This window comes from Erpetoichthys calabaricus, chromosome 12 (assembly GCF_900747795.2).
Source record: "Erpetoichthys calabaricus chromosome 12, fErpCal1.3, whole genome shotgun sequence".
NCBI lineage: Eukaryota > Metazoa > Chordata > Cladistia > Polypteriformes > Polypteridae > Erpetoichthys > Erpetoichthys calabaricus.
Genome location: NC_041405.2, coordinates 158,162,925 through 158,190,687, shown reverse-complemented (window position 1 = coordinate 158,190,687; position 27,763 = coordinate 158,162,925). Strand labels below are relative to the sequence as shown.

Genomic DNA, 27,763 nt, shown 5'->3' with positions numbered 1-27,763 from the left:
CAAATGAAAACCTGCAGCCACTGTGGCCCTCCAGGAGCGGAGTTGGAGACCCCCTGGCTTATTGGGTGGCCTATGTGGCTTTTTTCTCTAGTAGCGGCCCATCCCATTAAATTACACCAACTGGGATGCTATACCCCCATGGAATGGTGTTTTGTTTTGGAGTTCTGCCATTCGCATGGTGGTCTCCTTATGGTGTGGAGATGGGTGGGCAAATGAGAGCCAGAGTGAAGCCATTAAAGACCACCAAATGACAGGAACAGAATTGGGGGATTGGGTGGGTAAGCCAGAGTGAAGCCATTAAAGACCACCAGACGACAGGAGCAGAATGGACCAGGCAGTTAAAAGTGAAGCAATTTCAAGTTTATTGAGTAAACAGGGTGACGCCATCTCACAGAGGCGGCCGCCAATCATGGAATACAAATAAATATTTTTACCAATACAATTTTTTTTATATATATATATATATTTATACTTGCTGCTTATCGCATACAGTGATTAGTATCGACACTTAAAAAAAAAAAATGTGCAAAAGTACAAATAAAGTTGTTCTTCATTCTTCATTTCATTGGAGTGAATTTAAATAAATGCGGCAGGGAGAATCTTAACAGAAATTACAGTGGAAGGTTTGGAAAATTGCACACTTTGTTTAATGAGGGGGTGACACCAGGGACTCATCATCACTGAGGCTATTCGTATTAAAGATGGCCGACCACCTGCCTGTGGGACCCAGGCCCCCCCTCCCCTCCCCACCCCCACAGATCAGAACATCACAAATCTGAAAAACCATTCAAAAAATTGCAGTGTGGCCAGACACCACCTGGGGGCAGTATAGAGTGTCCCAGCGTTTAACCAGGCATTGACCCCCAAGCGTGGGGTACAAGTGTCACTGGCAGTCGACATACAAGAGGGGTGACACACAACTTGTGGGCACTGAGGCCTTGTACTCTCTGAGGGGGGAGATGGCGGACGTTTGTTTCTTTCACGAGATCTCAAGGCTGGGGAGTTCAGTCACATTTGATAAACTAGAGGAGACCATTCAGTCCGTCAGGCCCGTTTGTTCAGTTAATAGCTCAGCTGTCCCAATATGTCCCCCTGACCCTTCTTTAACTACATGGCTTGGTAGTTTGTTTTAGATTCCCACCAACTCTTTACGTGAAGAAGTTCTTCCCAGCTTCAGTCCTTAATGTTCAATGTTTCAGAGAAGGACTTCACAGAGGAGGTCAGGCCCATGGTGGGGTGTCACAGGTGAGCCCCCCGGTGGACCTTCCATTACTTCATTATTCCATTTGCTGTTTCTGCTGATTGGAGCCCACTGTGCTCCTTTCCACGTGTGGAGTTTGCATGTTCTCCCCTCTGTCCCTGTTGGTTTCCTCTCACAGTCCAAAGACATGCAGGTTTGGTGAATCAGTGGGCTTGTGTGGGGGGGGGGGTTCAACCTGTGGTGGGCCGGCGCCCTCTCCAGGTGTGCTGCCGACTTGCATTTGATGTGTTCAATGTTTGCTGGGACGCTGCCATGGATAAGTGGGATGAATGGATGGAAAAAACTGTCATGGTGAGGTCCAGGCCTCTCCTAACCACCCTGTGCTGGACACCCGACCACCACACCCACCAGTTTAGAGTCCAATCAACCAAAGTCGAAGCCATTAGCACATGGTCAAAAGAAAAAAAAAATCATTACATCAAAAAAGTGCCCACCCCAGTGGCCAGAGTGTCCACAACTCAGCGAAGGAGCTGACCACCCAACTGGCCGACTGTCCTTTCAAGACATGAAAATGAATTACTGGAGTTAATGTGTGGACTTCACGGAGTCAACCTTCTCTGCTCGGGTCGAGGAAGCGGCTGAAAGATCAGCTATGGAGTTAAAGGGCAATCTGAGAGACGTGAATGGGCTGCCAACTCACTGAACAGAGTGGGAATTCGCAGAGGTCTTCTACGGGCAATACGTACGCACGAAAATATCAGGGACGAATGACGCAACGCAGGAGTGAAACGAGTCCACCTCTCTCTGAAATAGTCAAGTGGGCAACCTGAGGTGCTTGGTCAACTGCATTCGCCCATCAGCATCAGTCGTCCATCCGCTTAACTCTCAGCTTGATGGGCAGCTGGAGCCAAAGCAGCCAGTATTGTGGTGGGGGCAGGAGCAGAAACTGGGATGGAGAGCCAGGCCATAAAACACCATACCATTGGGTAAGCCCACTTAAAGCTGAGCAGCAAGCAAAGGGGGGCCGAAACATCACAAGCAACTCTAGAATGGACTTGGATTTCTTTGTTCTTCTTTTCTATTATATAGTGCCTTTCATTTATATTTATCTATCTGATCTATCTAGTATATAGTGCCTTTAATTTCTTTCTTTCTTTCTATTATATTGCACCTTTAATATCATCTTTGCATTATATAAAGCCTTTCATTTCTTTTTCTCTCTATTATATTGTGCCTTTAGTATCCATCTTTGCAATATATAGTGCCTTTCATTTCTTTTTCTTTCTTTCTCTCTATTATATTGTGCCTTTAATATCCATCTTTGCATTATATAGTGCCTTTCATTTCTTTTTCTTTCTCTCTATTATATTGTGCCTTTAATATCCATCTTTGCATTATATAGTGCCTTTCTTTTCTTTTTCTATCTATTATATAGTGCCTTTCATTTCTTTTTCTATCTATTATATTGTCCCTTTTAATATCCACCTATGCATTATATATTGCCTTTCACATCTGTCTATGATATAGTCCCTTTTCTATGTCTTTACTTATCTTATATAATGCCTTTCCTAATTCTCTATTGTTTGTACCTTTCCTTTCTGCCTATGATATAGCGCCTTTCATATTTATTTTTCTATCTTTGTTTAAAATATCTTGATAATATAAAAACTGGATTGAGATTCATTTATTAATGTATCATATAAGCAAACTATGCTAACAAGAATGAATAATTTGTTCAGTCTTTTTCTGTTAAGTATTTTAATAATATAAATATGATGAATTGGTTCTATACTATTAATAAAGTGGATTGGGATTAATTTTTAACTGGTTATGTGAACAAGCTGGATTGAGATAAATGAATCTTTTTTTTCTATATGTACATATAACACTTTTCTTTCATTGTTTCTTATAAATGAACCAGATTGGCACCAATTTATTTATTGATCAAATCACCGGTGTGAAAATGAATGAATGAATGAAATTTGAAATACTTGAACTCATTGGGTTGACATTCATTTATTGAAGAACTTGTCATATAAACAGACTGTACTGGGATGAATGAAAAATGAATAAATGAGTAAGTGAATGATTTTGTATTTCTTATATTTTAAAAATATAAATAATATTGGAATGGGATTTATTTACTAATTATTTAAACAAGCTGGATTGATGTGAATGAATGAATGAGATAAACAAACAGGACTGGCACTAATTGATTTATTGATCAAGAGTGGATTGGGGTGAATGAATGACTGATGCATTTAATCAGGTTTGAAACATTAAACTATAAATACATTAGAGTGAGATTTATGATCTTGTCATATAAACAGGTTGTCCTGGGATGACTGAGTTAGTCCATCATTCAATCAGTCGTTCGTTCTTGTAAATATTTTAATGATATAAAAAAAATAATTAGTTTCTAAGTTGCTTATGTGAATTATGAATAAGTGCCAATTTATAAATAAACTGAAATTGAATGAACTTATAAACTTATTTTGAAAGCAAGCTGGATCGGGATACATACAGTCATTCATTCCTATTTTATATTACATGAAAACTGGATTGTCGCCAATTTATTTATTTCTTGATCAAACCACCAGTATGAATTTGGGTGAATGAATGAATGAATGGGGCAAATTACTCAGATTAGAAATATGTGAATTTATGAAATCATTGGCTTGAAGTGTCTTTATGAACTTGTCATCAGCAGACTGTACCTGGATAAACAAACGAATGATTGAATGATTCACTCGCTCCTGCTTTATTAGTTAATATTTTAATAATATAAATAAACTGGAATGGGATTCATTTACTAAATTTTGAAACACGCTGCAAGAAGATGAATAAATGAATGAATGAATTCCTTTCCAAGTAACGTAAATAAACGGGTTTGATGTTAATTCATTTCTTGAATAAATAAGCAGGCTGGATTTGTGTGAATGAATGATTTGATCAACCGGACGTTCTTTCTTTGAAATATGTTGATACATTAATACATGAATCTCAGTCTAATTTAGCATATAAACAGACTATTGGCGCGAATGAATGGTTCAATGAATCACATTTTAAATATTTTATTATGAATGCATTACGATTCATTCATCAGCTTGTCACATTAAACGAATATCGAGATGACTGACTGACTGAACGAACGAATGAATGATTCTCTCTGTCCATCTTTCTTCCCTTTTCAATTCTCTGATCGATTGCTAATAATGAATACTTTGAGTTGGGCTTCATGTGTTTCATTTTCTACACAAGCTGCTTCGGGTGAGTGTGTGAATGAACAGATGAACGGCTCTCTCGGATTTCCGATCACATCAGCGCTCTGCCCGGCTGTTCATCGATTTCTTGATTAAATAAGCGGACTGGACGGGGATGAACACGTGAATCACTTGACTCGCCCAGTTTTCTTTCTTCAAATAAATAGTACGATCATATCAGTCCATCAATAAATAAATAAATGCCTGTAGGGATGGATCGGCTCCAGCGCCCCCATGTCCCTGCTCGGGGCTGTCGGTAATGGCTGGCTGACTGGAGAGAGCGAGTTTCCCACCCACGTACACGTTAGGCCGGCCTGAGGGGAGTTCACGAGTCTCTCTTTCACATGCTGTCGTATCGCTTGATGGCATACAGAGGTGGTCTTGCTTGGCGTGAACGATCGCTATATTTTTCTTCCTCTTTTTGTCGCCATTGCACGATCCCGAGAACTCATCGGTCGACAGGCTCCTTCGTCTCTCCATTCCTTTCCCACCCAGCGAGTCCCCCTGTGAAGTTAAAGAGCCGACATAACGGAGGTGGGATGGTGAAGTTGTGTCCGGTGGTCAAGATCAGTTAATTATAGGATGTGCTGGCGCCACCTGGTGGTAGATCGTGCGCACTGCACCTCGCTCTCTCGGATTGCTGATCTGCACGGCTGTTCATTAAACACGTGAATCACGTGACTCGCCCAGTTTTCCATCTTTAAATACATAGTGCGAGAATATCAGTCAATCAGTAAAAGGTAGAAAGTGTAAAAGTGCTGGGGCTCAGGGTCGGGGGTCTTATCGCCTCCATTCAGTGTGAACACAGAAGCCACCCTGGAGCTGGCCGGGTGGACAGAATGGGCCTGGAGCGGCCATGGAGTGTAATTAAGACTTGGCAGCAGCAGTTGTGACCTAACAAACTGTATGCCACGACTGGGTGGTCCGGCAGCCCACCGACGGTGTTGCGACAGGCCGTTAACACTTTTTGTACTTTTCTCCCTGAAGACAACAGTAAACGGTGAGGTTGCATGAAACTTGTAAACGGAAGGCAGTGTGCCATCAAAAGAAAGGGGGGGGGGGGAACGGGGGACCCCCCCACCCCACCCTCTTTCGTTTCAGGTGTGACAAAGGAGGTGCAATTTAATGAGGCAAACGTCCTGAGGACCCCAAGCCGCGACACAAGCTGGGGGTCCCGCCTCGTCGTTCTGACTTTGGCTCAGCTAAGCTGCAATTCTGGTGATCCCCCCCCTACCCCCAAATAATCCTGACAATTGTAGGACGTCCTCATCTCTCGGCTCCACCAATTGGCCACACGCTGGTGATCAGCTGTTACTTGGAAGAAAAAAAAAAAAAAAAAAAGATTCTTTGTACCCGTCCTTGTCACTCTGACCAGCAGATGACGTTATGGTCACCACGTGACTGCAGGAACAGCTGCTGGGGGGGGCGCCGACACCCTCAGTGGTACAAAGGGGGTGCAGCTACTGAGCCGCTCCAAGCTTTAGGTCTCCTTGTACCTGGAAAAGGGAAACAAAGGAAATCACTCGGGAGTTTCACAAAGTTCTGTGAAAAAGTAAGTGCACCCCGCAGAAACTCTTTTCACTTTTTCAACACATCGGAGCAGGTCGTCACTTTGGCATTAAAGAGTCTTTCTCCCTTGACCAGTGTCAAAAAAATTAAATTAAAATGCATTGGGATACCCCGTTAAAATAAAAAAAAAAAAACATTCACCCCCATGAAAGTTGTTTTTTTTTTATTTTTTTTTTTTTATTTTTTTTTTAAGTGGCACTGTATCTCAGTTGGCATCAGATGCCAAGGCAGGACTCGTCTTTTGCTGGATCCTCTCATGGGCCAATTTAGAACGGTCAGACGTCTCCGGGGTTTGGTCTTGAATCTGTCAAGCCACACAATCTGGTGAGGGGGGCTGCTGCTAGAGTGCGGACACAGAGCTTCAAAAGTAGGGGCAATGAATAGAAATTAAAAAAAAAAGATGACAACGTGGTCTACTTACTCGTTGTGTACCTCAAAGTCCGGCCAGGCGCCCATCAAGGTCAGCTGCTGCTCCAGGGCCACAATTCTTAATCCAATGTATCCGGAGGACAAGAGCAGAATGACGGCTCTGTGACAGAAGGGGGGGGGGAACAAAGATGAAGAAGGTCAGAGTTCAGAATGTGGGGGCGACAGCTCATCGTCTTGACCCCTTAAGGCCTACCACCAAAATATGAGCAGGGCAGGTACAATGCATTGCTGCACCCACCACACGACAAAACAGCTCAGGACCCTGGTTGGCAACTCCCCCCAGGTAGACACCCACCCTCCGGAAATGACCCTCTATCTGCCACAGCCAGGTGTTACGTGGGCATCCCCTTGGCCTGGTCTAGCCGCTCTGGTCCTCAACAGTGAGGATCATCCTCGGGTAATCATGGCCGTAGTGCTGTAACTGACACTCCCTCACAGTGCAGGTCATGTAACCTAACCCTAACCCTCATCCAGGACTCCGAGAGCAACACAAAGTCACACCAGCGGCACCCAAGGATTCTCTGAAGAGACACACGTGAAGGAGTCCAGTCTTCATCTCAGGTCACTGGAGAGCGTCCATGTCTCACAAACAGGGAGCACCAGGACTCTGTAGACTTGGACCTTCGTCCTTTTGTGCCACACACCCCTTTCCAGTGACCTCAGGACCCCCCCAAGCTCTCCCAATCCATCTACTGACTTCATATAACCAACAGTAACCCAAATAAGAACTGAAGCCACCAAGAATTGGGCACATTTTCCTCTGCTTCTTCTTCTTCCCTGGCAACCCTGATCATTGCCCTTCTGGAGACACCAATACACACATCTGTCACAATGAATGGCTTCAGATCTTCAGACAAAATGTAATATTAGCTAAAGAAACAAACACAAAACTGACACGTGGTGTTTTAAACCCTTAAACCGCCACAACAGGCTAAAGTCGCTTCACAGAGCAATTTGCCAGCATGCCGGAGCTGATCAGTGAGTGCCGTACATCTCGTGACCACTGGCGCCCCCTAGTGAATCAGCGCCACTGTCCTTGGGATTGAGCTGCTGCACTACTAGACTGTCCTGCCAGCATCAGCGCTTACCTCTGTGTGTGCAGCCAATTCAAGCGCAGTCGGCTCGGTGATTTACTGAATTTCATCAATGGCGTCACTCGCACCTTGTACATATCGTTAGAGATTGTTGCAGTAGTTTTTTTAAATAGTTTTAACAGTTCATCGGCAGTGTGTAAAATGATCAGTGTCGCAGTAATTGTGATGATGTTTGGATGGGGGGAAAAAAAATGGGTTCCATTAAAATTTCACTTTTTCTTGGTGAATTGCGACGTTTCCTTAAAAAGTGCAGCAAAAAAGTCCGGGGGTGCATTAACCACCCCCAAGTGTGTGGCAGTTTAAGGGTTAAGTAATTGTTAGCAAACCCAGAGGTAGATGGGAAATGTGCAATAGATAATGCAAGGCACTATATAATTGAAAGATAGATATATACTGTAGTGCCTTGCATTTTCTATCTATCAATTATATAGTGCCTTTCATTTTCTATCTATTATATAGTGCCTTTCATTTTCTATCTAATTGATAGAAAATGAAAGGCACTATATATCTATCTTTTATATAGTGCCTTGCATTTTCTATCTATCTATCTATCAATTATATGGTGCCTTTCATTTTCTATCTATCTATCTATCTATTATATAGTGCCTTTCATTTTATGGTGCCTTTCATTTTCTATCTATCTATTATATAGTGCCTTTCATTTTCTATCTAATTGATAGAAAATGAAAGGCACTATATATCTATCTTTTATATAGTGCCTTGCATTTTCTATCTATCAATTATATGGTTCCTTTCATTTTCTATCTATCAATTAGATAGAAAATACAAGGCACTATATAATAGATATATAGTGCCTTTCATTTTCTATCTATTATATAGTGCCTTGCATTTTCTATCTAATTGATAGATATATATAGTGCCTTTCATTTTCTATCTATCTATCAATTAGATAGAAAATGCAAGGCATTGCAAGGCACTATATAATAGATAGAAAATGCAAGGCACTATATAATAGATAGAAAATGAAAGGCACTATATCTATCTATTATATAGTGCCTTTCATTTCCTATCTATTATATAGTGCCTTGCATTTTCTATCCATCAATTATATGGTGCCTTTCATTTTCTATCTATTATATAGTGCCAATAGATAGAAAATGCAAGGCACTATATAATAGAAAATGAAAGGCACTATATAATAGAAAATGAAAGGCACTATATATCTATCAATTAGATAGAAAATGCAAGGCACTATATAATAAATAGATAGATAGATAGACAGAACTTTGTCTCTAGTAGTGAGTTACAGCAGTGCTGTTTAGTGTCAGTGCCGTCAGCTACTCAATTCTTTGATGATTTTCCACGCTGACTGCCCACTAAGCCCACCACACTTGACATGTCCTACTTGATCTTTTTGTTAATTTCTGATTTTATTTATTTACCCCTCACATGTGGTTAAGAAAAAAACAAAAAAGAACCCTAGAGGGTTCTAAAACTTAAAAAGCAAGTCAATTGCCCCATTAGCAGCAGCAGGTGGTCACTGAATGAGAAGACGACTGGAGTGAAAGCCGCGGCCCACTTTGGTCCCCCAGGATCCGAGCGCCACACCCCAGGGCACAGAATATCAAAGGGTCCCTCGCGCGGCGGGACCGCCACTTACAGCAGCAGGTAGATGCACAGGAGCAGGTTGATGGTGGCCGACTCCGGGGGGAGCACATAGGACTTCACTGTCTGGGCGACTCTCCAGATCCATGACACATCTGCAAGAGATCAAAAGGGTCTTCCTTAGTAAGCGCCAAGAGTCGTGCCACTCCGCGATTCTCTCCCTCACATGGGCTCGTGTTCGTGGCCTACATCTTTACCGTTCTTTTTTTTTTTTTTTTTGTGAATGAAATTAAAATGGCAAATGAGAATGTGGCCTACAGAGGTGGTGAATGGTGGTCCGGCAGTGATGGTATAAAGTGGAGGTCCATCAGTGGACCAAAGGGCAAGCAGAACAAGTTGGGACTTTTTTCAGAAACCAGGGACTTTATAAAAACTTTTTTCTGGAGTTTTTACAACATTTCCATTGCAGGAACTCCGGCGCTGCTCATCATTCCTGGTATTTTTTGGCTGACCACAAGCACTGGTGCCATCTTACAGATGTGGAAGTAGTTTGGAGAGACTTTGATGAAAATGGAGCGCCACACTTCATATTCCTCATCGAGACAATAAATGAGGCTGTGATCGCTTCGAAGCAAGAAGGTGGGCCTTCATTCATCATTTTGGCCCCCATGTCACCAGCCGTATTTACCCATTTGTACTCCAAATCCGATGCCATTTTGGATGGGCGGCCCTCACACCCAACAAGCACAGACTAGAAAGTACACGGCGCAGCGGACCGTGTGTCCAAAATGGTGGATTTGAAGGGGAGCCTGGTCATGTGGGTGCCAGAATGACGAATTAAGGGCTGAACAGGACGCGACAGGTCATCAGAACGCAAGGAGGACCTGCAAAAACCAGCTGAAATGTGCCTGCACATCACTCACGAGAAGATTTAGACTCGCCCTTCCTTCGCCGCGATACGTCCGACACGCCACCTTCTCCTAAACTCATTCCTAGTGGAAGTCGCACAGAACGGGTCTCCATTTTTAAGATGGACGAGTTGGCGAACTCGGCGATGCTTTTCAACGGGAAATTCTGAACGTTTAAAAGCTTCATACAGCACGATCCATTCGAGATATCAGAAGGAAGATCTGACAGATTTCTGCAAAGAGCAAGTGTGCCACATCTCAACCAAACTGGACCACGAGGGGGCCGAGTTACATCATGCAGACAGACGGACGGACGGACGGAGACTACCACAGTAGGTGCTTCATGTATTACATGTGGACGCACCTAAAGAGAGCAGAAATGGGAGTAGCAGAGAGGAACAAAGTGAACGGCGGAATGGCTGGAGTTTCAAAGTAGCAGCCCATCGGTGCCATCTTGTACCTGCTTGATGTTCCTCCAACCGAAGGTGCGGAGCTTCCGCCGTCTTTGATGAAGCGTGCTGAAGGTGGGAGTGATTCAAAAAAGAGTGTTGATCTGCAAAATAAAAAAAGTATAAAAAGACATCTATGAATGATTTGATTTCAGTTTAGGACCACCGGCAAGAAGGTCACGTGCAGTCAAAACAGAGGGTTGCAGTGTAAACCTCATCAGAAGAATCCCAAGTTGGGTCAAAAGGGCCGGTCAAGCACTAACTGGAGGAGCAAGTCAAGGGTTAAGGGTCGTTGAAGAGAAGCAGGGGGTGGACATCCACTTGCCACCTTTACCTCATTCATCAGGATCCCTCATCCAGCCTGGCACCGCCGAGACATTTGTGAGATGGGCAAGAGAGTACGAGTGCAGAAGAGTGTTGGCCACCATCCCAGCTGCCCCCCCCCCCGGACTTAAAGGCAGTGACAGAAGTGTAAAGAATTCAGTTTAGTGTCTCACCAGAAGGACCTTGGTACTCGGACGCTACTTCGGTGTTGGTTTATTATCAGGATGCTCCGCGGTTTCAGATTTTCCATGCGTTTGTGACTCTGGTGGTCGTCCTTTGTGTTGTTGTCACTTTCAGGTTCTCTATTCTCCATTTATCCATTTTGTAAGCTGCTCAGTTTAGGGTCACAGGGTGGGCCACAACTCCCCCCGTATTCACTCCACCCAACACGGGATGCAAGTTTATTGTGGGCCAACCCAGGGTTGAGGGAGCACCGAATGTATCCCCGTAATAATGGACAGACTCTGTAAGAGAATGCCAGTCTGTTGTGTGGTCCTTACTGGCTCAGCATGTCCTCGCTTTACGATTTCCCCTCCTACACCCCCCCAAAAATGTGTATTTTAGGTTAACTGGTAATTCTAATTCTAATTCAAATTTAAAATCAAGACACAATCGTAACATTCGCACACGTACGTGATCCAATTCAGGGTCATGGGGGTTCTCAGCTGGTCCTAGTAATCATCAAACAGAAGGCAAAAACTAATGATGATCAGGATGCCAGTCCACTGCGGGGCACATTATTGGAGTGTCATAGCAGAGCTCTTTGGCACCCCATACTGGTAGAATAAGCTCCAGTACCTGTGCCATTGTTACACTAGCACCAACATTTAAATTCTTGCCTTGCACCCTAAACTGTTAGGATAAGCTAAAGTACCTGTGGCACTGCCCAAATGTAAGTCGGAGTGTGTGCCATGAAACATGGCATCCCCTCCTGGACTGCTTCCAGCCTTGCATGTGATAGTGCCAGGATAGACTGAAACCCTGCATTGAGGTTACTAATGGTGAAAATATCATGCCATGACTCTAATTTAGACCGGGGAGTGTGCCATATAATGGACTGGCATCCCCTCCAGGGTTGGTCCCAGCCTTGCATGTGATGCTGTCATGAGAAGTTTAAGTGACTGTGACCCGGAATTGAGGTAATAGAGAATGTGAAAAATATCATGCCATGACTAATTTATCCCAGTGAGTGTGCCATACCTTAGGCTGGCATTCCCTTCTGGGCATGTTCTGGGCTTGCCCTTAATGCTGCCAGGATAGGCTCTAGCAACTTTAACCCTGAATTTGATTAAATGTGAGAACATCCTCTTATTTAGCCCAATGAGTGTGCCAGGACACAGACTGGCAAACCCTCCAGGGCTGGTTCCTGCTTTGCACCCAATACTGCTAGAATAAACTCCTGCACCTGTGGCACTGTTGCACTATGATTCTGATTTAACTCAGAGATTTTGCCATGTAATAGAGTGGCATCCCCTTCATTGTTGATCCCTACCTTGCACCCAATACTGTTAGAATAAGCTCCAGCATCTGTGACCACGAGTTGATATGTATGATGCGAAAACATCATGACATTACTCTGATTTAGTCCAATAAGTGTGCCATACAATAGACTGGCATCCCCACCAGGACTGACTCCAACCTTACACACAGTGGTGCCAGGAGAGGTTCAAGCAACTACGATCCTGAATTGAGGCAAAGCGAATGTGGAAATATCATGCCATGACTCTAATTTAGACCAGGGAGTGTGCCATAAAATGGACTGGCATTTTCTCCAGTGTTGGATCCAGCCTTGCCCATGATGTTGCCGGGATAGGCTCCAGCACCCGTACTCCTAAATTTGGTTAAGTGTGTGAACATCATGTGAATGTGCCAGGCCATGGACTGGCAACCCCTCCAGAGTGGCTTCCTGCCTTGCACCGGATACTGCTAGAATAAGCTCCAGCACCCGTGGCACAGTCCTAATTTAACTCGGTGAGTGTGCCATGCAGTGGGGTGGCATTTTCTTCAGGGTTGACTCTTGCTTTGTACCCTAAACTGTTAGAATAAGCTAAAGTGCCTGTGGCACTGCAGCCCTATGGTCCAAACTTAAGTTGGTGGGTGTGCCATGAAACGTGGCATCCCCTCCTGGACTGTTTCCAGCCTTGCATGCGTTAGTGCCAGGATGAACTGAAACCCTGCATTGAGGTAAGCAAGTGTGAAAATATCATGCCATGACTCTAATTTAAACCAGGGAGTGTGAGAACATCATGTTAGGACTCGTATTGTGCCAGGCCATAGACTGGTAACCCCTCCAGATTTAGTTCCTGCACTGCACTCAACATTGTTACAATGAGCGCCAGCACCAGTGGCACTGTTGTGCTTTGGTCCTAATTTAACTTTGTGAGTGTGCACTGCAGTGGAGTGGCATCTTCTTCAGGGTTGACTCTTGCCTTGTACCCTAAACTGTTAGAATAAGCTAAAGTACCTTATGGCACTGCTGCTTTATGGTCCAAACTTAAGTCGGTGGGTGTGCCATGAAACGTGGCATCCCCTCCTGGACTGCTTCCAGCCTGGCATATGTTAGTGCCAGAATGGACTGAAACTCTGCATTGAGGTAAGTGTGTTTGAAAAGGTTATGCCATGCCTCTAATTTAAACCAGGGAGTGTGCCATATAATGGACTGGCATTCCTTCCAGGGTCGGTCCCAGCCTTGCCCCTGATGCTGCCAGGATAGGCTCCAGCACCTGTATCTGTGAATTTGACTGAGTGTGAGAACGTCATGTTAGGACTCTTATTTAGCCCAGTGACTGTGCCAAGCCATAGACTGGCATCATCTCCAGATTTGGTTCCTGCCTTGCACCCGATACTGCTAGAATGGCACTGCTGTGCTATGGTCCTTATTTAATTCGGTGAATGTGCCGTGATTTGACAATCCCTTCAAGTTTTCACCTGATGCCACCAGGGTGGGCTCCACCCCAATTAGATAATCAGATGAGAGGACGGTTATTGCACATTAAGGATTTGCTCAATGGCAGGCCTCACTTCGCCCTGCTTGATGTGGGACTCGGTGGAAGTGGTGGATATGGAGCTGGACTCTCGGTCCTAGTTTGTCCCCGTCACTTTAACTGTGCTTACAGCCACCTCTGTTCACTATAGAAGGCACTATACAAAACCAAGCTCTAAAGTTAAACCTTTCGCCCATCCACACGTCTGTCTGTTTCGCCCCCCTGATCCTCTTGCCGACACCAGAGACGAGCGACTCGACCTCACCTGCTCTTTGAAACAGGAGAACATCAGAAAAAAAAAACGAAACCTTGATTTCTTGGAAATGACGGCTTTGAAAATGACGACATGTTGGCGCTCAGCGGCTCCCCTCTGGGCGGTCCGGCCGAAATCACAGAACGAGCACAGCTGCCAGCAGATGCGCCCCGCCCAGCAATTAATCGCATCCGGGGAGTTGCAAGCCTGCAGGCTCAGTGGCTACTGGCAGACAGGGGTGAGGCTTCCCTTTGGGGGGGGGGAACATCTGGATGCTTCTTCATATTACTTCACAATCCTCGACGGCGAGGCAGGACCCCAGAGACCTGCCGAGGCCAAATCCCACTTTGCTCAGCTTTGCACAGTGGCTTCCTGAATGATGTCACACATCAAATTTCCCTATGAAAGGCGCTATATAATACAAAGCCATGTCACTAAATGTGTATGTGCCCCCTCACCCAAGGGGGCTCCCCATACAGTCCTGGCAGCTCACCTTTGGTGTCCCTGAGTGAAGTTGGCGGACCTGGCAGCGCCACAGAGCTGTCCGTCTCCTGGAGGTCAAAGCTCTGGTCCAGACTGGACTGGCTGGAATTCTGGGAAAAAGAAAGAAGGGAGGAGAAGCAAGAGGTTAACAGGGGGGGGTCTTAACCTGGCATAAATGCGGGCCCCGATGGCGGGGTCTTCCCTTCACCCAATGAAGCCCACCCACCTTTAATGACTTCAAAGGTTCCAAGAGGACAAGAAAAAAATTTGTGGAAACGATTTACAAATTTAATAAATAAAAACAACGTTCTATTGGTGTCGTTAACGTGTGCCCCTAACGTGTGCCCCCGTGCGCTGCGTAGCCCTGCTGAGCTGGACGTCGGATATGAAAAACATGGAAAAAGCAAAATGAAAACAGGAAGTCAGTGCTGGCTCGTGGTGGCCCTGTCCCCGATGTCACTCAGCACAAGGACTGAAGGGCGCACACACACTGTGACAGATGGGACGCCCCTTCACCACATCTCTTAGGGGGACAAGGGTGGGACACCCAGTATCTCCCACTGGATGCTAGATGGCAGCCTCCCTGGGTTGCAGTGGTGTCTCGGACTCCCCCAGGGCTTCATGGGGGTTGGAGTTCTGTGCAGGTACCACCAGGGGGTGCTGCAACAGGAGCGGCTGGCCCCTTTTGGGCACTGGTTTCACCTTACCCAGAAGTGCAGCCGGATGATGGCAATCAACATCCTGGAGCACTTCTGATAAAAGGGGGCCAGCGACCACCACTCAGGGACCAGAGTCGGGAGGAGGAGGATGAAGCTTACTGAGGAAGAGTGGTGGAGGAAGAGAAGAGAGAGGATAGACCTTGTGTGTTTATTTGTGCTTGGGACTGTGTTGTGGCTGAAGGGATTACGGAGAAGACGTGCCCTCCAGCTGAAGAACAAGAAAAGCTGGTTTGCTTTTACACGTGCCTCCCGTGTCCAATCTGTATCGGGTCAGGCGCTATATAGTGTCATTCTTACAATACATACAGTGGGTATAGAAAAGAATTCCCCTTTCGAAATATCCATCCATCCATTTTCCAACCCGCTGAATCTGAACACAGGGTCACGGGGGTCTGCTGGAGCCAATCCCAGCCAACAGAGCACAAGGCAGGAACCAATTCCAGGCAGGGTGCCAACCCACCGCAGGACACACACAAACACACCAAGCACACACTAGGGCCAATTTAGAATCGCCAATCCACCTAACCTGCATGTCTTTGGACTGTGGGAGGAAACCGGAGCGCGCGGAGGAAACCCACGCAGACACGGGGAGAACATGGAAACTCCACGCTGGGAGGACCCGGGAAGCGAACCCAGGTCCCCAGATCTCCTAACTGCGAGGCAGCAGCGCTACCCACTGCGCCACCGTGCTGCCCCCTTTCGAAATATTCCCATTTTTATTGCTTTACAGCCTTTAAATGTAAACACACAAACTAATATTTCTTCCCAGCTTTACTTACCCAATGCAATCTCTAACACCCACGTGAACGATATCACAGTTACAGTTCAGAAAAATTATAAAAAAATCAAAAAAAAAAATTCTGAGATTAATAAAGGACCCCCCCCACCTCCTAAACTCAATCAGGTGTCAGTGCCCACCATTCCAATTGCGGTTACTGGCTTCCTCCCACCTGTGATCAATTGTAATGAGTGTGATTGGTGAAGCTGTTCCTGGCTCATTCATTCCCTTGCTTGGCAGTGCCACTGACAGCAAACAACTGACTGTGGGTGACAGTCCACTTTCAAAAGATCTCAGGGGTAGAGTTGTGGACAGACATAAGGCAGGAGATCTCAAAGGCTTTAATCAAACCCAAGGAGCACAGAAAAGTTCATCATAAAGAAGTGTTTGGTACTACTAGGACCCTCCAAACTGGATGGAAGAACAAGGAGGAAACTAGCAAGAGAGGCTACCGAGAGGCCAATGGCCACTTTGAAGGAGTTACAGGATTTGATGGCACAGAGTGGTCATTAATGGTGTGCAGGTGACAACAATTTCACAAGCGCTCCACCATTGTGGCTTGTTCAGGAAGGTCTCACTTCTCAAGAAAGGCCACATTAAGACTCATTTGTGCTTCGCCAGAACGCACCTTGAAGATTCTGATGCCAAGTGGAAAAAGGGCTTATGGTCAGATGAGACCAAAATCAAACTCTTTGGCCTCAACACCAAACGGTACACCAATGCAGCTCACCGTCCACAACACATCATACTGACAGTTAAGCATGGAGGGGGCAGCATCCCGTTGTGGGGGGCCTGGGGCTCTCGTTAGGGTAGAAGGAAAAATGGATGGGGCAAAATCCCACCAAATTCTTGAGGAAAACCTGTTACTCTCTGCCAGAAAGTTGAAGATGGGCAGAATGTTCACGACAACGACCCGAAGCACACAGCAAAACTGACCACCCAGTGGCAGAAGGAGACAAAAGTGAATGTCCTGGTGTGGCCAGTCAGCGCCCAGAGCTAAATCACACTGAAAATCTGTGGAAAGATCTGAAGATAGCAGACCACCAACGCTCACCATCCAATGTGAGTGAACTTGAACAGTTAAACTGTAAAGAAGAGTGGGAGGGCAAATATCTAGATGTGCAAAGCTGATAAGAGAAGAATCTCAACAGACTCAAGGCTGTCATTAAAGGAAAAGGGGGGGGGGTCAACAAAATGACATTGACATGGGGGGGGGGGATCCTTTATTAATCTCAGTAGGTCTTGTTTTTGATATTTTTATCATTTTTCTGAACTGTAGCTGTGATTTCTTTCACTTGGATGTTAGAGGTGGCATTGAGTGGCAAGTAAAGCTGGGAAGAAATATTAGTTTGTGTGTTTACATTTAAGGCTGTAAAGCAAAAAAATGGGAATATTTCAAAGGGGGGGATTCTTTTCAACACACACACACAGACAAATTTATAAATTCCTTTCTTTACAGATCTCCCGTAAAAAGCCAAACATTCTCTCTCCCCGTTTATCTAAAACTGTGAAAGGCAAGCTTTTTCGAGTTGCGGCGCACTAAGTCCAAAAATTTTCTTTCGCGGCGCACCTGAGGGACCGCCCATAAATAAAGTCGTGATGACACAATCTATGGACAATCGCCAATAAAAACAGTTAATTTTACAAGTTTGAAAGACATTTTATTAATAAAGGAATCAAAGGATAACTCTTAAATTTAATTAATGTGAACGTTGAGATTGTTTTTCAGCACATATGAGATTGATGCGAGGATCAATTTTCGAAAGACAGACGCACATTCCCTTGCCGATCATTTGAAGTCTCTCACGTTTCTTAGACTTCATTTCCGTAAGTGTTCTATATTTGCTCCGCCTTCTTCTATTCGTACAGTGAGCGAGATCTTCTAACGACGAGACTTTTTAAGTCTCGCGAGATGTGTTTTTGACACCGCTGGTGTTGATATTATGATGAATGGTGAACAGTGAAAATTTTAACTTGCATTCTAAATAAATACATTCGTTTATTCAACAATCTGATTAACCGTTATCTGTTTTTCCAACGTAAAATATATATATTTTAAACATTATCTTTTTAAATCAACCAAAAGTTCAAAAACACTAGCAATTTTAAATATTTTACAAAAGTTTTTGCGGCTCCCCTAGAAAATTCCGCGGCGCACTGGTTGCCCGACGATGATAAAACAAGCAAGTTTTTTTTTTCTGCCCGTGATGGCCACTTTTGTCTCCTGATGGTTTGCTGGCTCTGCCAGGAGGTGCCACACACGGTCGCCCTTTCCGGCTCTTCGCCCGTATCGATGACGAGGACCTGACAGCTCCCAATTCAACAAGTTTGGAGGGTTAGGGCTTCAGTGAAGTTGAAGAAGCAGTTCAGAAGGGAGGGCCCTCCATTAATGATACGAGTACTAAACCTACGATCAACACAGGAGACGAGCACACGCGGTTTTCTGAATCTCAGGATAAAAATCAGTAGGAGTTTGAAAGTGTAGGTGAGTTTAAATACCCGGGGGCCACCAGAACAGAAAAGACCGTGACAGACAGACAGACAGACAGACACTTTATTAATCCCAAGGGGAAATTCACATACTCCAGCAGCACCTTACTGATACAAAAAACAATATTAAATTAAATAATTAATTTAATAATTAATTAACTTAATAATTAAGGTGGGAAGGCTGGCTGTAGCTGCCGTTTTGCTTTTCAAAGACTTTTAAGAGCCTCATTAATTTCCCAGAGAGACAAAACTACATCTACAGCACCCTCCATAACGCTTGGCACAAGGACCCCTTTTGCCCCCCCCAGTTTAAAATGACAAACAATTCAGACATTGTCATTAAAGTGGCACATTTCAGACTTTCATTGAAGGGGATTTGCAGACTTTTCGGTCACACAACATTGTTTCTATACGGTCCGCCCATTTTTGCGTGGTAAGGTGGCACAGTGACTTGGCAACCTCCTGGTCCTTGGACCGTAGTTTGATTCTTGGCTTTCTATATGAACCTTTTCGGTTTTCATGTACATTTCCTCTACTGGTACATTGATTGGAATCTGTGGTGGTCTGCTTCTCGCTCCAGGGTTTCTTTATGCCCAGTGCTGCCAGGGCAGACTCCTGCTGCCCACCTTTCTGAAATGCCCTAAGCAGGTTTCAGAATAAACGTCGTGTTAATATATGAAGATGTGGTACACTGGGTGACATTGTTACCTCATAGTTCCAAGGACCAGGGTCACCTTCCGGGTGGAGTTTGTTTGTTCTCCCAGTGTTCAGATGTTGGGTTAACTGGTTTGTGTGTGTGTGTGTATGATGGTGCCCTGTAATGGGCAGTGTTGATAGCCCCCGTCCCCATCCTGACCACTCACTCACATCGGACTTCCCTGTCAAACCCACACTCTTATTTTCAGTCTCGTTTTTGCTTACCGATGATTTTCCGTGATTATCGAAGCTCGTTTCGGCGAAGGAAAACAAGGGGCTGTTGGTGGGGCTGAAGTCCTACAACAAGACAATGCAAAGCAACTGTTAGTGTGCCATCCTCGCCAGCAAGGTGAGAGACTTGAACCCAAGACCTGAAGGCACTCTTACCTCAATGAAAATGCAGATGGATTGTAGGAGTTTGTAGGCAGAATCCCTCGATCTCATGGACAAGAAGGTGAACTGCAAAGAGAGCAGGGAGAAGAATTAGGGAAAGGTTAGGGTCCAGGAGGTATCGGTTTGATCGACTGCATGGGCTTTCCCCCCAAAAAAAAAACTGGAGAAGATGCCGCGTCTTAATCTCGGCTGTAGTCTTGTTGTTGCAGGTAAGCGGACTCCCAAGGTAAGTGAACCCTTGAACGTTGTTAACGCGATTGCCGTTGATGTACAGAGAGGAGCCCGACGTGTTTGTTTCCATCAATTTCGTTTTTTTTTTTTCGTTGAGGTAAGCAATCCTAATTTCGGCCCAGTGACTGCTAAGCGATTAATCCTGTTTTGTACCCTTTCTGCATTCGTCTCAAACACAATGGCATCATCGGCAAATTCCATCGATTCCAATTAGTTGCCGTCTACCCATCACAGCCCTTTCCCATTACCAGTGCTACACATCAGCCAGTGGATGGCAAGGCTGAACAGAAGAGGGGAGAACAAACCTCCTCGTATCACTCGTCTGACCACCCAAAACCGTTCTGTCATGCCCTGGTCTAGTTTGACGCCAAACACGCAGAAATATTCAAGATTTCTTTAGCTGCACTGTGCCATGTTTTCCACTAGATGGCAGCTGTCCTGACAATTATTTGGGCTTAGCAGTGGACTTTGGATCACAACAGCTTATCCTGCAAGACACTCAGGCTTAACCGTGTTTACACTGAACTCTGAGCCTGAGAGATGCTGGGGGTTGATGAAAAGGAGGTTATTGTAGCAAGATGGCAGCAGGAATAAATCACGTAAATAGAGGGACCTCCCAGGACCGGAGTCGGAGACCCCAGGGGTCACACCATCAGCACAAAAAAAAAGTCATAATTGGGCCCCCTCCGATTCTTGGTCAGACAGTTTGTCATCCTTAGAGACGATGAGATTCAGCCAGTGCAGCTGTTAAATCTGACCTGCTCTACTATTAGAAGTTGTATAGCGTGACACCAGCGTAAATTCCACCCCAACCTTTCATGGAACGATGATTAAAAAAAATAAATAAAAATCATGAGAAAGTCATAATCAGCTACACTCCGATTCCTGGTCGGATAATTCGTCACCCTCAGAGATGATGAGATTCAGCAGGTGCAGTTGTTAAATCTGACCTGCTCTACAACTAGAAGTTGTATAGTGTGACACCAGCATAAATTCCATCCCTAATCCTGCATGGAACCATGATTAAAATAAATAAATAAAATCAGGAGCAAGTCATAATCATCCACCCTCCAATTCCTAGTCGGATAATTTGTCACCCACAGAGATGACAAGAATCAGCGGGTGCAGTTCTTAAATCTGACCTGCTCTACTATTAGAAGTTGTATAGCGTAACACCAGTGTAAATTCTGCCCCCAACCTTAAATGGAACCATGCTTAAATAAAACAAAGAAACAAAAATAAAATAAGGAGCAAGTCATAATCAGCCACACTCCGATTCCTGGTCAGATAATTCGACACCCTCAGAGATGACGAGAATCAGCCGGTGCAGTTGCTAAATCTGACCTGCTCTACAAACTACAAGTTGTATAGCGTGACATCATCATAAATTCCGCTCCCGATCTCATAATCTGCCGGGATTTCTAATTTCAGTTGTTTGTGAACATTCTGTTGACCCCACAGTACTTACTTTTTCTCCCTTGTTTGTTCGGATGGACAGTCCGTTTGGTACCAGCAGGGCCGTGTTCTGTTTCTTAAGCATCACCACATCGCTCACTGGGATAGTGACCTGTGAGGATTAAGAGGATTACAGAGATGAGTGGCACCATTTCTCTTCACTGTTAAAGCTTCTTAATGCGAGATAGAAGGGCTTAATGAGGTGACAGCAGCAGCATGAAGAAGCAACGACAGTCTGGCCCACCATGATCACGTGGTCACTACACTCTAGAGCCTCTTTAACATCCACTGGGGATTAATGAGTGATGCGGACAGGGGGACTAGACCTCAACTTGATGTACTGTAGAAGTGTCCGGGACCTCCTGATAACCATAATCACCTCAGTACTCCTACATGCTAAAGTCTGGACTTCTATGGTGGCTTCTTCTTGAACCTTCTGTAGTGAATTGAAGAATCACTTGATTGCAGACACAAAGGTTTAACAACTGTGGTAGGCAGAGAAATGTGGGTGCAGTTGCTGTCTACAACCTGAGAACTGTTGCCTTCCTCAGTAAGGGGGAGGTTCTAGCGATATCTTTTCCTTGGTGGAGCAAGTCATGGAAGACATCTTTATATGTCATTAAACAGACAAGCCAACCTCAGCCCAAAGTGTTGTGCAAATTCGGGTGTCAGCTCGACCATCTCCTCAAATGTGAGTCATTAAAAATGTGTCCTATATTGTGCCCCTGTTGGCCTCATTTTTTTGGACCCTGCTGGACTTTTCCTGGTGTCTGGTCCCACCTCTTTCCTTGATTTAGGAGGACAGGACTATAGTGATTAACACTAGAGCGGGACCTTAGCTCTGTAGAAGAGTGACCAGGCTAGAAGTGGCCGAGCCCCACTTGGTAACCATAAGTTACTCTGTACTCCAAGTCTGGACCTGTCATGGTGAGTTCAAGTACCTCCTGAACTGATTTTTAAGGATCACTTCATCCCCGAATGTGATAACGACCACTATGGGTTAACAATTCAGATGGACACATGGGAAAATGACTTGAGCTAAAGTGGGAGATGGTCCGACTGATCACTCTCAGGTGTCCACGGCCTGATTGGCCCTTTCGATGTTGGCACACAGGATAAGTGAACCTGACCCCCAAACCGTTCGTTGCACAAATCCACGCCTTGGGTGTCGGCTTGACCATCTCCTCAAATGCAGGTCATTTGAAAGTGTCCCACATTGCACCTTCCTGTTGACCTAAATCTTCAAAACCTCCTGGTTCTTTCCTGGTCTTTGGTCCCACCTTAAGTGAGATCTTCTCCCTGGACAGTCAAGTGATAGAAGACCCCTATATACGCAACTCTTTATTTAGGTGGACGGGACTCTAGTGATTGTCACTAGTGCTGAACCTCAGTAGAAGAGTCACCTGTGTCAAAGTGGCCGAGCCCCCACTTGGTAACCACGAGGAACTCTGTACTCCAAGCCTGGACCGTTTTGATGTTGGCAAACAAACAGACAAGCCAACATTGGCCGGACCCTCTCAGCGCTTCACGCCTCAGGTGTCGAGTGAACCATCTCCTCAAATCTGAACGTTCGTTATGGCTTCCCAATTCCTCTGCTCCATTGGCCCAATTCTTCAAACTCCCATGGAATGTTCTGGACTCGCCATTTCATGGGGAAATCAGCTTCAGCTACACCAGCGGACGAGTCCCCTGTGAGCACATGAACTCGACATGGCGCCGAATGACTATGCGCATATCTAACTCAGATGGTAATTAAAACAATACTGCATGCCGAAACCAGTCCAGACCTGCTGTAACTGGTCTACAGCCATACTACCCTCCCCTCCACAACAATGACTACGTAATCTGACCTCTCCTTCTCCTGCTGTATCACAGTCCTGGGAACTTTGACTGCCCCTTGTGTAGAGTCCAGGGGAGAACGGAGGGGGTTTGTCAACCGAACCCCTTGAAGTGCTGACACCTCACTTCAAGGATGCTTTAGAATCCTAAAAACGTGCTGCAATATTGAGCCCCCCATTCAACAGGCACGTGAAGGGACCACCTAGCCTTGTGGTTAAGGACCTGGAATTTTGCTAAAAATCACTGCAACGGTCTGACCCTGTGACTCCAGATGTTTTAACTATGCGAGAGTCACACGTTGGTAAAAGACCCCGACCTGCTGTGAAGTCTGCTATGGAAAGGCACTATATAAAACTAAACTTTGCTGCCGTTCATTCTTCACTTTGTAATCCCACTCATTCCAATGGAGCCTCCTGTGGAACAAGGCCAACACGGAGACGACCACCACCAGTCACCATCACACGGCAGCCTCACTCATCACACTGGGCCAATCGGCCCACCAGCATGGAGTTTAGCTTTGTAACGACTTAAGATACGCTGGGTGGCTCACCTTGGTCTCCCTGAGAAAAACCGTGGAGTAGAAGCAGATGAAGCTCTTGGACACGTACATTTTTCCATGATATAGCACCTCCTTCTGTAGAGTGCATGTGTAATCTGGAGGAAGAGGTGGGGGAGGGGAATACAGACATTATTGTCCTATCGTGGTAAGGACATAACACTTTCTACATGACATTAGCATCTGAACATGTGAGCAGCAGGGTGGTATAGCATTGGGATCCTGGATTGATCTCCGGGCACACTGGCACTTTCTGTATGGGGTCTGCATGTTCTCCCCATGTTCAAGGTGGACTCCAGCATCCTCACAGAGTCCAGAGGTCTGATGTCAGCTGGATTGGGGGCTACATGGTTGGGAGTGAAAAAGCCCTGCAATGAACTGGTACCCCCTAGAGTCTGAATCCTGCCGTCGACCGGTTTCTGTAGGAATAACATAAAACTGAGAACACAAGACATAAGAGGAGACCATCAGGTCCATCTGCCAGCAAGGTGGCCCCAGTATCTCATATGGGTTGAGGGAAGTGTGAGAGGATAATAAAGGATTAATAAAGTATCTATCTATCTAGGAGGAGGAGGAAAGGGGATTGTTTGATGAATGAAGATGGATGTCTACATGGATAGAGGATGAAGAACAGTGTTGCTAGATGAATGGACAACAGAAGCAGGAAGACAAGAAGGTAGATGGGTGTATTTTTATGGAGGTTTGGAAGAAAGAAGAAGAAGGATGGGTAAACTAAGAACATCGATCAACTGGACGAAAAGAAGAAGGGCGTTTAGTGAATGTGTGAATGAAGATGAATGGTCAGATGGGCAGAATAAGGAACAGCAAAGATGAATGGAAGAAGTAGCATTGTTTAATGGAGAAAGGAGGACAGTTAGAAAGAAAGAGGACGGAATAAGCGTGCTGGGTGGACAGATGGACAAAAGTAAATCCATTGATTAAGAAGAATGATAGGTATACTGGGGGATAGATGGATGGATGGAAGAAGAAACCGAGTGATGGATTCATGGAAGAAGGAAATGGGGGGTAGTAGAAGGGAGAAGAAGAAGAATCTTTAGCATTGTCACAGTGACCATATAGATGGAGGGATGGAAGAAGAAGAAGAAAAATCCTGTCTGCTTGTTCTCCTGGATGGAAAGATGAACAGATGAATGGAAGAAATAAAAAGACTGGAAAACAGGTGGGTGAGTGGATGAATGAAAGTGTGGAAGAAGAAGGAAGTATAGAGGGACACCTGGAAGAACAACAGATTGGTTTGATGAAAAGAAGACAGGCATTGAGTAGATGGGTGATGAAGATGAACCAGGATGAAGAACAGCATGGATGGATGGAAAGTGATGCATAATAGTGGACAGTTAGAAAGATGGAAGAAGCAGCTGCATGGATGATTAAAGGAAGAATAAAAGAATAAGAAGGATTTGTATGAGGAGATTGGGTGGACAGATAAAGAAGGTGGATGGGTAGATAAATGGATGGAGGAAGAGCATGTGGGAGTGAAAAAAAATGAACAAGAAGAAGAAGAAGGCTGGTTGCTGTCCTGGATGAAGAGACGAAGAGATGGATGGAAGAAGTATAAAGATGGGTGAACAGGTGGGTGAGTGGATGAATGAAAATGTGGAAGAAGGAGGGATAGAGGAATACTTAGAAGAAAAAGAGGAAAGGTAATGAGTAGATGGGTGATGAACCACTAGACGGGACAGGATGAAGAACAGCATAGACGGAAACATAGTTGATGCATAACAATGGATGGTTAGAAAGATGGAAGAAGCAGCTCTATGGCTGTATGGATGATTGAAAGAAGAGCAACAGAATAAGAAGGATTTGAATGAGGAGATTGGGTGGAGAGATAAAGAAGAAGATGATGGATGGGTATATAAATGGATGTAGAAAGAGAATGTGGGAGTGGAAAAAAGAAGAAGGAACCTGGGCAGATTGATCAAAATGGTAGGCTAAATGGGGGATAAGTAGACAAATTAAATGGATGGGTGTGCGGATAGAAGTGCAACATGGACAGAAGGAAGAAGAACGTGGATGGATGGATGATAAATGTTTAGCTAGAAACTGGAAGAGGATTAAATGGATCGATGCATTTGCATGGGGGTCTCCTGGCCATCTTCATAGCCCACCGATTGCAGACTTATGTTCGAAATGCACATCACATCTCCATGGCCCAACCATAGAGTTCAACAGGCCCGCGTGTGTTCAGGGATTAGGAATCTCGTCCAAGGGGACTGCAGGGTTGACCACCTCAGCTCAGTCCTTTAACCCTTTCCATGCAGCGTGCCTCCACACTTTCAGGTGGCTCTTTGACTCACAAGTACGTCACATCAGCTCCATGACGGGGCTGGCTGGCATGGGGACGGTTCTATGGTTTGAGGACGTGGCACAGGTGACAACCCCCCAAATCAATTTTCCATTACGGTGACTCTTTACAATGTTAGGGCTGGCTTCATGGAATTGGATTTTGAAAGCCCATCCTGTGATGCATCTCCTTTTTGATTGCTGGTTGCCAGCTCGATGCCTACGTGCCCACCATTTCTCTCAGATGTGCTTTTTTCAAACCACCTTTTCTCTTTTAGTTGTCCTTAATTAAGGAGTAATCAATCATCATCAGAGCAGACAGACAGCGAGCCTTCAGGTACTCGTGGGGTCTCATGATGAACTCAGCCCTGAGGTGGCCTGGAGTGACACGTAGGTGTACAAGCAGCTCACATGCCGCTCAGACTGGCTGCCCTGCCTCCATACTAATGACATTGACTTTCCTTCAATTAAGGTTGATGTTCACATAGCGGTGGGCTACAAAGCCAGCCATGCTTGTTAGTGACCATCAGAGCACAGACAGGACACGATGTTCTCCTCGGGGCATCGCTCGATACTCAGTCTGGCGGTACTGTGCTGCCCTTTCAGAACATTCACACTGAAGTCAGGAACAGGCTGGCGCTTTCAGTGGATTCACAAGGTTGGCCTGTAGGAGGTGACGCATTCGTCAGGCGTGATTAGTAAATGCAATTAAAAGAGGAGACGTGCTGCTGGTGGCCCGTCTGTCATTGTACTGGAGTCATGCTGTACTTTCACAGTGGCGACCTCTGTGCTGTGTTCGCAGTGGGGACTGCAAATGGCCACCGAGGCGTGAAGGACACCACTGTGCCCAATCAGTCCAATTGTGTGAGTCGGAGTGGCCCGATGGCTTTAGTGTGTTGACCTGATGGCTCTCAGCAAACTGCCTCATAGGCCACGAAGTGCAGCAGGCAACCTAATGTTACCTCCCACTATATGGTCACGTCTTCTCAATGACACTTCATACTAAAAACACAGATGAAGAGTGACCGGGGGAGGGGGGGTTGGCAGTGAGAAAAGAAAGAAAGAAAGAAAGAAAATTGCAAATACTTGAGATAAAAGGCACTATATTAAGAAAGAAAAAGAACATTGCAAATAATATAATGCCTTTTATCTCAAGTAAGAAAGAAAGAAAGAAAAGTTTATATAGCGCCTTACAAGTCAAACAGTGACAGATAAAAGAAAGAAAGAACATTGCAAATACTTGAGATAAAAGGCACTATCTATATTAAGAAAGAAAAAGAACATTGCAAATAATAAAATGCCTTTTATCTCAAGTAAGAAAGAAAGAAAAGTTTATATAGTGCCTTACAAGTCAAACAGTGATAGATAAAAGAAAGAAAGAAAGAACATTGCAAATACTTGAGATAAAAGGCACTATATTAAGAAAGAAAAAGAACATTGCAAATACTTGAGATAAAAGGCACTATATTAAGAAAGAAAAAGAAAATTGTAAATAATAAAATGCCTTTTATCTCAAGTAAGAAAGAAAGAAAAGTTTATATAGTGCCTTACAAGTCAAACAGTGACAGATAAAAGAAAGAAAGAAAGAAAGAACATTGCAAATACTTGAGATAAAAGGCACTATATTAAGAAAGAAAAAGAACATTGCAAATACTTGAGATAAAAGGCACTATATTAAGAAAGAAAAAGAAAATTGCAAATAATAAAATGCCTTTTATCTCAAGTAAGAAAGAAAGAAAAGTTTATATAGTGCCTTACAAGTCAAACAGTGACAGATGAAAG

General features: G+C 44.8%; 1 protein-coding gene across 1 annotated transcript in view; it reads right to left on the bottom strand.

Moving 5' to 3' along the window:
- Nucleotides 1-338: 338 nt before the first annotated feature.
- si:zfos-943e10.1 (GRAM domain-containing protein 2A) overlaps nt 339-27,763 on the bottom strand; it is a 48,398-nt gene continuing 20,973 nt past the window's right edge. The window contains exons 5-14 of the mRNA XM_028816610.2: nt 23,675-23,778; nt 21,299-21,397; nt 19,594-19,665; nt 19,432-19,503; nt 14,534-14,633; nt 10,491-10,583; nt 9,178-9,277; nt 6,455-6,562; nt 2,687-5,960; nt 339-2,588 (exon numbers count right to left, since the gene is read on the bottom strand). Coding sequence (XP_028672443.1) covers nt 5,945-5,960; nt 6,455-6,562; nt 9,178-9,277; nt 10,491-10,583; nt 14,534-14,633; nt 19,432-19,503; nt 19,594-19,665; nt 21,299-21,397; nt 23,675-23,778 — 764 coding nt within the window. The 3' untranslated portion in view covers nt 339-2,588; nt 2,687-5,944. The remainder of the gene's footprint in view (nt 2,589-2,686; nt 5,961-6,454; nt 6,563-9,177; nt 9,278-10,490; nt 10,584-14,533; nt 14,634-19,431; nt 19,504-19,593; nt 19,666-21,298; nt 21,398-23,674; nt 23,779-27,763) is intronic.